General features: G+C 36.7%; 2 protein-coding genes across 3 annotated transcripts in view; one reads left to right on the forward strand and one right to left on the reverse strand.

Moving 5' to 3' along the window:
- The window catches only part of LOC136827961 (peptidyl-prolyl cis-trans isomerase sig-7), a 71,421-nt gene extending 69,589 nt beyond the window's left edge, over positions 1 to 1,832 (reverse strand). The window contains exon 1 of the mRNA XM_067085525.1: positions 1,605 to 1,832. Coding sequence (XP_066941626.1) covers positions 1,605 to 1,818 — 214 coding nt within the window. The 5' untranslated portion in view covers positions 1,819 to 1,832. The remainder of the gene's footprint in view (positions 1 to 1,604) is intronic.
- A 7,160-nt stretch (positions 1,833 to 8,992) lies between these two features.
- Neurl4 (neuralized E3 ubiquitin protein ligase 4) overlaps positions 8,993 to 12,268 on the forward strand; it is a 189,230-nt gene continuing 185,954 nt past the window's right edge. For both annotated transcript variants that reach the window (XM_067085523.1, XM_067085524.1), the window contains exon 1: positions 8,993 to 9,480. In XM_067085523.1, the coding sequence (XP_066941624.1) occupies positions 9,325 to 9,480 (156 nt within the window). In that variant the 5' untranslated portion in view covers positions 8,993 to 9,324. The remainder of the gene's footprint in view (positions 9,481 to 12,268) is intronic.

The following is a 12,268-nucleotide window of genomic DNA, read 5'->3' on the forward strand; positions in this document are numbered from 1 at the left end:
AATTTACTAAGATAATATGAAATTTACTACCTTTAGTTTATGTTTTTATTTACATCCCTCAGGGGCTTTTACTAAACACAGTGCCCATGGAGCTTTCGTCATGTTTAGTACCAGCCCCTCAGGGATGAACATAGACTAAATTATAAATGGAATATGGCATATTTCTCAAATTACCTCACCTGTATTGTAGTATATGCACCACTTTCTAAACAGCTTAGCCAATAACTTAAGCAGGCTAGGCTTGACATATTCTAAGAGTAGTAAGTGCTATGTGATGCTGTTCAAACATGAAGAAGCAATTTAATTCATTACTTCATTGTTCTTATATTGTTTGTCGGTATTATCAGTTATCCCCAGCAAACATCAAATATATGTGGAGTGGAAAATTGAAGGTCATTTCAGCAACTAGAAAAGCTATCATCATTAACCTAGGCATAATATCATATTGGTAGGCTATTATTGTCCAAAATCTTTCTGTTATGGAATATCATATTATACTGTTGTATTACAGTAAAAGACATTCATTTTTGCCCATCAGTGGTAAGTGTAAAGGAGACAGCTGTGTGAAGATATCATTTATTAATATAAGTTATTGGCTAAGCTCTATAGGAAACGGTGCATATTTTACAATACAGGTGAGGTAATTTGAGAAATATGCCATATTCCGTTTATGGTTTAGTCTATGTTCATCCCTGAGGGGCTGGTACTAAACATGGCGAAAGCTCCATGGGCACTGTGTTTAGTAAAAGCCCCTGAGGGATGTAAATAAAAACATAAACTAAAGGTGGTAAATTTCATATTATCTTAGTAAATTTCTCAAATTATCTCTGTAAATTTCTCAAATTATGTCATCTGTATAGCATTACTATATATACCACATGGTTTAGGCAAAAAATTATATTAATAAATGATATCTTCATGAGCCCATATCCTTTAAATTTACCAATATAACTTAGGAGACAACTGAATACTAAGTTAAGTATTTACTAAGAAAAATATAAAAGTTTCTATTATATTCTAAGTCCAGTGTTGTTGTTTTGAAGGTGTAAGTTACTTGCCATGGGCTAAATTTGGGAGTTGATAGGCTCTTTTAGCCCATGCATTGTTTCAGAGAGCTTATTGTAGTTTTTATTTTTTTCTGGTATGTAACAATTACCTATTGTTTTCAAACAGTTAGCTTAAAATTTTCCTAAATTCACATGCTGAAGTTCCCAGTTGTTTTTAGAATTCAAGACAGTTTCTTCAGTTTAGTAATGGATGCCTTGTGTGAAAGAGTTTGTAGCTGGAGATCCTAAAGATACATACATTGCGGCGAGTGTACAAAGACGGGACAAGTTACGCAGACGTAAACACAACTAAACTTTCCTAAAATGTCAGGTCCTGACCTAACCGAACTTACCTACCTAACCTCACTTAGGGCGCCGTGCCCTGACCTGGCCGGGGGGCTCAAAGGTTCCAGTCTACAACCATAATGGTAGCATATCCAAATAATACCATTAGATAATAATACTAAGCTCGACTCAAAGTCAATACAACACAACTTGCGAATACTACCGGTAGGTTAATCGAACCTATGCTACTGTAGTTCTGGGTCTAATACTCACTTTTTGGCCTCTCCTCCGTGAAGAGATCTATCGTGAGATCCCCAATTGTTGTTTCCACTACCACGGACATCTTGGCTCCGTCGTCAACTATCTCGAAGTTAAAATCAATGACACCAAGCCATGTTATCTTTTTGAACTGACCGTCTTGCCTCAGACATGATTCGTCGTCTGGGGAGTTTCTGAAACGTAAACAATTGTTCCGTTCCGACGTCATTCGCGAGCCAAAGGATTGCTGATAGGAGCGTTCTGTTTTTACAGAAAACGTTTTCCGACATATTTCTTTACATTTCAGTGCCCAGCCTCATAATTCTCACAATTCAATATGATAAATTTAAGATTTAAATATCATTGTGTATTTTAAACACAGTTTAAATTTCAAAAACTCTATTTAATTTATTATCTGAATTGCATATCTGAAATAACCGGAAATTCCAATGAAAAGGTTTAGTTTTCTTCAGTTAAAAGTGAAGACAAGTAGATTCTGTACATTTACTGTGTGTGTATGTGTGTGTATATATATATATATATATATATATATATATATATATATATATATATATATATATATGACCACAAGGAAATTGAAACAACAGAGAGCAAAATTTTATGCCTTCACCTAATCCATTATCAAGCAAACTACTTACAATAGAACAAAAAATTACAAAGAGTCTGGGTTTTACGAACAACAGCTAAGATTAAAGGAGCATATAACTATTTTAATGCATACAAAGGTCATTTAACCGCGCAACAACTCGCTGCTGGGAGAAAGGGCGCTGGGGACTGGTATAATACGTGTACATACGCTACCAGGGTCTAAGCGATGTCAGGCAGGGCAGCCGGTCGAGACTACGGTCTACCCCAAAGCCAAATCAAAGTCCTTCAAAAGAAGGCATCGTGCTTACCCCCATACAAATTGGGGAAAAAAGCACTTTAAAAGAAGAAGAAGAATACATACAAAGGTCATTGCTTCTGTGGGAGGTCTTCAGGTGATGAACGGCTGTCTAGAATTAACTCAGTTTACTAAATAAACTGAGGAGAGGTAGAGGACTTTAACAAGGACTGCTGATATTCTTTGGTCTCTCTTTTAGAGCTCCTTCAACCACATCTTGAAGAATGGGGTCAGGAGCGTGTAGATCTGGGCTTAAATTAAGGCCATTTTCATTTGCTAGCTGTGATAATGCAGATTCTATGAGATTTCTGGAAACAATATTTTTACATGTTGTTATGCCACTGTGAGACCAGGTGCATACAAAGAGCATTATTCTTTCAGCCAGTTCTAACTGAAAACTTACGTTGATTTATCATGATATTTAACACACCTTATACATCTGTTATGCAAAAATAAAATTTGATTTGTTTCCTGGATCAACTCTTAAAAATCTATAAACTCAAAATGATGCTTGACGAATGCCGACAAGTAACGATATAAAACATTATTTTTTTTACTTTACAACTGCAGATGTTTTCATGGTAGTTTTTCTACTTATCACCTTTACACGATAATTTTCTGTCCATAAATTTGCCAAAGAATTTGACGTCTCATGTCATGGACGATAGGGCTACCAAAAATGAAGTTGATTTCTAACAACTTGCTGGACTACCACCAACCACCAAGGCAGTGTTTCCTAACCTGTGCTGAAAGCAATTATAGCGGGTGCTGGGAAGCAGCACATACATGGCGGTGATATATAAAATATTGTTGCTCACCTCTCGCTCTTAGATACCACTATGGCACAATACTTTCCCATGGATCATACATTTCCAGAATGGATACAACAGCCCTTCTTGGCAGATATGGATGATAATGATAACCTAAAAGAGGAGCTAATTGATCTTTTTTGGGAACCAAGGTTGTCAGACAAAATTCCGCACACTAACACTATCAGGTTTCTGGTGTGATCAGTTGGTAGCTTACCCTGGACTAGCAAGAACAGCATTGGACATTATTATCCCATTTCCAACTACCTACCTCTGTGAAAAGGTATTCTCCATCATGCTCCAAATCAAAACAACTGCTCGGAACCGCCTTCAAATTGGTTGCTCCATGATATGAGAGTGGCTTCGACCAACACGAAGCCTCGAATTGAGAAACTAGTTGCGTATAAACAACAACAAAAATCACATTGAGATATGTATGATTAATCACCCAGCAGTGCATATTTGAGTCTGTCCATGGTATTTTCTTTTTCTCGGTTTTTCTTAGTTCTTCTATGAGCGATAATGGCAATTTGTATTAGTTTAAGAAATCAACAAAATAAAATCTACCAATGAAGCAGTACAATTCACTTTCTTTTATCCTAGTAATAATATATTAGTTACTCTAAGGTGGTGCTCGACTGGCTTGACCTGACTACAGTGGGTGCTAGGGTCAGAAAAGTTGGGAAACACTGCACTAAGGTCAGGCTCTGATTTCCATTTTGCATGCACAACGGCCGTGGATTTTTCCTCCCGGTCAGAGACTGAAGCCCTTTCATGCCTGAACCACTGTCATAGCCGTAACCTGTGCTGTTTTGTAAGTCTGACGTTTATCTTCTTTCAGGTAATCAAATATACTTCTATAAAATAATTTCCCTGCTGTGAATGTAACTGGTTTATAGCTAACAGAATGTTCCTTTAATGAGGTAACTTTTACGCCTAAAAATCGTATTGTACCGTAAGTGGGCTGCTACTCTTAGCTTTTATCTTTGGTGCATTCTAAGATAATTGTGAAATATTCTGCTACCTTAACTTTGCTTAATATATTCTCCTGGACAACATTTCCGAAGAGATTGATTATATCGTTCTGGATATTCTTTTTATTGGTCAGGGGGCGCTTTTAGGTGAAACACTACGTTCATCGTCAAATCATGATTTGAATATAGCTTAAGAGACATAAAAAAAAATTCTAGTGACTTGAATAAATAATGTGCCTAAGGCTCCTATAAAAGGGACATTTTGTCCAGCTAAATGAAATAATGTTTATGAAATGCCCCAGTGAGGGCTTTCATTTGCCACACGTACCGCATCTTTTTATTAATAGTTTCAATAGTCGTAGTGATATCTCAAAAGACTTCTCAGAATATTGTGGTTGACGTTCTGAATTTTCATGTGGTTGCAAATATTCATAAGAATCCTGCCATTCATTATTTGTAGATTTTCATAAAAATTACACATTCGGCAAAATACACATAAAATATATTTTATATCAAAAGCCACAAATTCTACTTGTCCTCCTAATAAAGAACCCACCTTCTGGGGACATTCTCACTATCATCAATTTTCCTGTACATCATCGTCACAGAAAAACGACGTTGATTTGCATAATTTGGAAACCGCTTTTTTTTTTTTATTGGGTTACTGCTAATTCGCATTGATCTGACCAGTCAGTTCATGTAGTCAGTGTGCTGAATCATAGTACAGTAGTTGATATTTTCGCATTTAGATTTTTATCTTATATTTTCTAATATTATCACGTGTTTCCTTTTCTTAATGGAAAATCCCAATCAAAGACATGGCCCTTGCATGTGGTACTTGGACGACTGCCCAAGTTACCAGTAACTTCAGTTGGCCTTGCCAAGGTGTGTAAGGTATGCTTAGAGGAAGGAAAGGTTCCTGTGGAATATGTGAGAAACTTATGCAATTCTACCATTTGAAGCCCATTATCTATGTTTGTTAATCGTCAACCATGGAAAGGGAATTGCGTGGAGAACACTGCAAAAGCAACTCGGCCAAAAGAGAAACTTTCCTCATTAAATTTTTTTTTATAGAGGTGACGCATATGTTAGAGTTTGTGGATGGGAGAGTGACTGGTTTGGCATGAAGATGGGCCTGAGACCAGGGGCATTGTGTCCTGAGGCTGTTTGATGTTTCTGTTAACGAAGTGATTATGAAATACCCAATAAAAATTCTAAAGCTTATGGGACATTGAAGAGAATCTGCCACCATACGAAATGATTTGGATTTATTTATTTATTTTTTTTTTTAGAATCTCGTAATTCCAGAACAGGGTCTTGGAGAAATAAAGAATACAAATATAAGAAACAGAAACAGCAATAATTATATATTTATAATACACACACACACACACACACACACACACACACATATATATATATATATATATATATATATATATATATATATATATATATATATATATATATGCATAAATAACCACACGTACCACTTAACATCGAATTCAATATACTCTGGGAATAACTTACACCAAGGGGAAATTTAACTGACTTGAGCATTCGGCTATCAAGAGAGGCTCGAATCCTGGGTGAGTCAGATGCACTTATCAATTACAATGTCCCTTGAGTATGAGTTATTCTTAATGACATATAATGTTTAATATATACAGTATATATATATATATATATATATATATATATATATATATATATATATATATATATATATATATATATATATACACTGGTATACACTGGTATATACATACATACACACATACAGAATATATATATACATACAGAATATATATATATATATATATATATATATATATATAAATGTGTGTGTGTAATATTGTACATACTTCCCCAAAGAACAACTGATGAAAACGAATGAACAAGAAAGAGCAAGGCAAATGGGCATGACCTTTTTTCGTTATAATAAAGATGTGGCGAAAAAAGTAACTGATGGACACGTGGACTGTATGATTAATGTTGTTACTTGGTCAAAAAACCGCTAAAAGCCTTAAGTAACACGTATGTACAGTACCACGCTCCCTTTGCCGTTTCTAAATTACGGGGAGGTATCTCTCAACCCAGTTCATTGCTAACCAGGATAACACACCAGTATCATTAATGAACAGTACCACAACTAAGTACTTTCACTTAATGAACAGTCCCTATAGACATGAACTCAGATCATAAGTTGCTGTGAGATACGTAAAGAGGTTACGCCTCTCTCTCTCTCTCTCTCTCTCTCTCTCTCTCTCTCTCTCTCTCTCTCTCTCTCTCTCTCTCTCTCTCAAAATCTTGCGAGTACTCACGAGTTGATTTTTTCATGTATTAGAGGACCGTTCCTATAAGTTGCTTGCGTAACCTTAAAGTATGAACACAATACAAGTTTATCAGATCAAATTATATTCACTCACATAAAAACTGAAACACAGGAAAACTGAAATAAAATGGAGGGATACTGAAACGCACTCGTTGGAAGTTAAAATTAGCTTAATAACTAAAGGTTAAACATATCAAAGAGTAATTACATAAGAGACAAATGAAATTAATTACTCAGAGGGAATTATAACTCAATGGCACTCAAATGAACCAAGTTACATCAAAGTTCAAAGGATGAGGGCAACCACCCTTTCTAAGTCCACACACACATCACTACACGACACTAGATAACAGCTTTACTCAAAAGTTGAGCCAAGACGAAGCTGTACGTTCTGTCCTGGGTCCTCCAGCTGCACTCGGGTTTTATTGGGGAAAAAGAGACGAGTTATACAATTAGTATAAATGCAGAACTGACTTACTAAGTTTACATTAAGATAAAAAATTGTAAGATAATTCTTAATTTCCTTATCAAAAATAAATTCCAAACATACTAGTGTGAAATTTCTACGTATCTGTCAAATGTAGTGAATTAATTGGTGGTGTGTGACAATACAATTTTGGGCGATGTCACGCCCATACATTGCACGCACACACGCATACACCGATACACGCCCATAGAGAGGTACACATAAGATCCAATAACCTTCAACTATTACCACTGTTTGCTATAGCTATCAACATGCTTTTATTATCGATACGTCCTAATCATTCACTACGTGGTGAATGAAAACGCAGTTATCAAGTGTCTGCTGGGAGAAATTCCTCTCACAACAAGTTTTTTTCTGATGTTTTTGTGTACTTGCTTGTTTCCATGCGATCTGTCTCTTACTGTAGAGTTATTAGTATCGTCTCTCTCATAAGAAATTATTTATTTGATTTTTCGTTGTGAATTGCCGTCTGTTAGGTAATCGACAGAAGAACTAAGTTACTGTATTTGTATCTGTATTCATGTGAAATCGTTCTTATGTATTTTGTAGCAGTATGTACGTCTCTATTGCATGTCATATTAGGGTGAAAGAGCCACATCTAATTCGAGAATGGCATTTATATTATTTTGTCTAATTTTTACTATGAAGTCTAGAATACTGTTTTAGTTATAATAATTCATTTATCCTTATATGTACGAAATTGCTCTTGGTGAATGTATTACACATGTGTAATACATTCACCAAGAGCAATTTCATATATATAAGGATAAATTAATTATTATAACTAAAACAGTACTCTAGACTTCATAATAAAACTTAGACAAAATAATATAAATGACATTCTCGAATTAGATGTGGCTCTTTCAACCTATTATGACATGCAATAGAGACGTACATACTGCTACAAAATACATAAGCATGATTTCACATGAATACAGATACAAATACAGTAACATAGTTCTTGTCTGTCGATTACCTAACAGACGGCAATTCACAACGAAAAATCAAATAAATAATTTCTTATGAGAGAGACGGTACTAATAACTCTACAGTAAGAGATAGATCGCATGGAAACAAGCAAGTACACAAAAACATCAGAAAAAATTGTTGTGAGAGGAATTTCTCCCAGCAGACACTTGATAACTGCGTTTTCATTCACCACATAGTTCTTTTCGACTGGATAGGGAATGATCAGGACGTATCGATAGTAAAAGCATGTCGATAGCTATAGCAAACAGTGGTAAAGACTTTGGAAATATGTACGAAGACTGAAATAAGCTACAGCTGATAATAAGTCCAAGGACAAGTGATGGTACCATAATGCACTGCGCCGTCATAGTGTGTATCGAGCAAACGCCTGCACGTAGTCACATAATGAAACTTGTCAAATGTGTTGAAGGTGAACTTGATCCTATTATCAGTGATATTATTCTCGAATAATGTTTTCCGTGCTCTTATTTGACAAAATAACTGAAAGAATTATTTTTATTCTTTGTAAGGTGTATACGAGGGGTCGTCTGCCATAAAACATTCGTTGCTTTGCACGGGTGTCAACATTGACATTTGAAAAAGGCGGGGCCAAAGTCAGCTGTTGTAGACAATTTTGTTTGTTGTTAACATTATGGTAGTAATATACGAAATTTTCATATAGACGTTCTACGGAAAAATTATGTATCACTGTAACTATACAGTATTAAAAATTGATTGTTATTGCAGATTTGGATTTATATAAAGTAGTTTAATTACTCATGGAAATAATGCTTGACTTATTTTCAATTCCCAGCAGCATATTAGTTTTAAGGAATACTTAAGCTAACCTTTCAGTAAACAGACTTCTCTTAATTTTGTTTGCAAACAAACAGAAATTTTTGTCAAAATAAGAATTGTTTTGCAGATTCACGAATGAACTATCTCGAACATTCAGGTGTTCCATTGTACAACGGCTCGAACTGAGGTTTTGGTAGGTCAGATGCATTATGAAGATAAAGAAATGTTGCTTAATGATTGATGGAAGTGTTTATGATAACGAAAATTGAAAGTATAACACACGAAGGGGCCACATGCTCAGCAGAAAGTTGCTCATTCTGAATATAAGTGCCGATACCTTGCTGGGCCAGAACGCGTTTCGGTACGGTTTCGAACAGCTCATCAATTTCCAAGACAGTCTGCTCCCACCAAAGTGTACACAGAAGAGACATCAACAATATCTTCATTATTTTCTGCGCCATGTTCCACCCTCGCTGCGGGGGTTGTGTCCACTTTTGCAATGGAAACAAAACGGCAGCTCGGGCCAACCCCACGCAGGAGTTCAACAGGGGTCTCATATTTAGCTTGGAGCCCATAAAAGACAATGAAATGTTCGAGGTTAAAATTGATAAAAAGGTGACTGTCTGCGATCTCATGTTTGTTTTTTTTTTTATTAGCGACAGTAACGTCAATGAATAATATTGTAATAAACGGATGATGGAATGCAGTGTAATAAGGTAGAAGGGACTGAAGGTTTGGTTTTGCTATTTGTGCACGTAGGCCAATTTCGGTCGGGTCATCTTGGTGTGCTGTGTTTATCTGGGGATTAGGCCTATCGTGCTAGTGATGCTTACGTACCTTTAGGCCTAGGTAGGATTGAGTGTGGATGTTGGTTAGCCTAAGCCTTTGGTATTATACTTGTTCCTACGGGAGGTAAATATTTTTTAATTCGTTACTTGAATATCAGTTCCACTCGTATGAATGGTGTGTATAGATTACTGTGTTTAGTACTAGTCCCAGGGGTATGAATGTCGAAACAGATTGTACTAGGCTATCATGGTAACTGTAAATTTATGATATTAGTATAGATTTTAGTATGCTTTTCAAATCAAGTGTAGGATGTTATGGAGACTTAGGAACAAAGCAAAGAAAGAAAATTTTACTTAATCACAACCAACCCCAAGAGCGTCGTGTTTAGTATGACCCCCATGGGAATGGATGTAAAAACATGGATAAAACATTGTAAATATCTCGGTTACAGTAAATTTATGATATTAGAATTTATTGTCGTTTTGTGTGTTCAGCATATGGAGACATGAGAGCACAGCACAAAAACTCCAGTACTGTATCAAGTTGCAATGTTTAAGTAAACTAACACATAAATAAACTTGAATATTAAAATAAAAAATATCCATAGATAATATCAAACAGCACTTTTACATTGGGATAGCCTGTTCCTCAGCATGAGCCAGAATAATTTTTAAAAACTTGGTCACGAGTCAGTTAATTGGTGGCAGGTGGATGAGTGGAAGGAACCTTCCCCCTCTCACTTGCTGCTGCCATGCACTCTTTCTTTGCCAGCTGTCAAAAGCTGTTGTCTTGCAGTGCATCTCCCTGATGGAATGAAAGTTTAAACTTTTTAGATTATTTCTGCATGCATGGTGTCTTCTGTCCTTCTAATGGAAGAGAAAGAATTTGAATCATGAAGAGTGTAGGATGATGACAGTTGTGCAGCAGCGGGCTTATGTGCTGGAAGGTGGTCTGCCAGCATGTGCTCTCCCCATGAGGGACCACAACCCATGCGCATGTCTTGTCACCTCCTAATCCTGCTGTCTTGTGCACCTCCTGGAAATTTGCCTTTGGATTTTCCCTCTGATGCTTAATGATGCTTGAGTAGCTGGTGGTTGTTTTCAGGAGAAGATTCTCTCTCTCTCTCTCTCTCTCTCTCTCTCTCTCTCTCTCTCTCTCTCTCTCTCTCTCTCTCTCTCTCTCTCTCTCTCTCATGGTTTCTTACCCTATCCTTCATCTTGCCTTCTAAGCCTTGATTCAAAGAACAGGGGCCAATAAAAGATAATAGAAATCATGATGTTATAGAGTCCAAGAAAGTAAATTATTTGCTATTCCTTGGAGTACTCCATTACCATACACACCACTTGTGTATCAGGGATGTCAGGCAGGGCAGCCAATCGAGGCTACGGCCTACCCCAACGCCAAATCAAAGTCCTTCAATAGAAGGCATCGTGCTTACCCCATATGAAAAATGGGAAAAAGCACGTTAAACGAAGAAGAGGAAGACACTTGTGCATCAGGGGAGTCCCTTTAGATCCTAAAAAGTTAATTGCAGGGCTGCTGCACTGCCAGTACCTCATGCCATTGTTATGACTTGTTCTTGTTCTTGTTCCCCACTACCCAGGGAAAGGAATCATTCACACACCCCTCTCTCTTCTTACAATAACCTCACTCCCCACTAAAGGTTCTGGGGAATTCAGCTTTCATGGTAGTTGTGGGTAAGAGTTTCCCCTTAGAAGGAAAGTTGTGACTTTCCATTTCTCTGCAGGGAAACACAGAACACTTCCTTTGTTACCTTGCTTGGTGTTGCTCCCCATCATCTCCCTTCCAGTTAGGTTTTCTTCCTTTGAAGTTGGTGCCAGTTCATGGGACTCCTCTGTGGCCTTCAGGGTAATTTCTTTTATTCATAGTCCAGAAGCAATAAGAGCTCATGTAATCTTTGGATTTTGTGTGAGTTTTCTGTCTAATCCTTTGGTTTCTTTAACTCAAATCCAATTATGGATGATCAGTCAGTCAGTCAGTCCTTTCATTCTGCCTTAACAACTACCAAACCTCATCCCTTCTCTGTGAGGTTGAAAGGGGTTCTCATTCCCTATATTGGGAAACTTCTCATAGAAGAAAAGGGGTCCTGGCTTGGTGTTTCCTTCACGGTGTGTATGTCAGGTCATTGGTACCTAATACCTAAGTGATGGCCAACTAGAAGGCAAGTGTGACACTTTTCCTCTTGATCCCTGCCCTCTTTGAACAAAATTCCTAATCTTTGGCAAGGGAAAGTTTATTTTGCCAACTCTTAATGTTGACTTTTGACGTACAGGTAGATTTAAAGTGAGTTCTTTATGTTTGTTACATAAAATATACTGAAACAATCAACTTCTCCCATACGCTTCTCTACCTAACTTAGCTGTTTTTGCTCACAACACTAGGCAAACTGCTGCAAACATTGTGTCATTTTACATTAAAGTATCGGGTTCAATTAGTTGTATTTTAGGTATAACTAAAATGTGGAATAGTTTGCTTACTGCAGCTGTGAAACCTTCTGACCTCCAAGTATTTAAACTATTAGCAAATTCAATCCTGCTCTCTGCTGATGTCTCCTGAGTTCAGGTGCGTCAGTCTTATTTTCTGTCCTTTCTTA

The sequence above is a fragment of the Macrobrachium rosenbergii genome, chromosome 42 (genome assembly GCF_040412425.1).
Source record: "Macrobrachium rosenbergii isolate ZJJX-2024 chromosome 42, ASM4041242v1, whole genome shotgun sequence".
Taxonomy (NCBI): Eukaryota; Metazoa; Arthropoda; class Malacostraca; order Decapoda; family Palaemonidae; genus Macrobrachium; species Macrobrachium rosenbergii.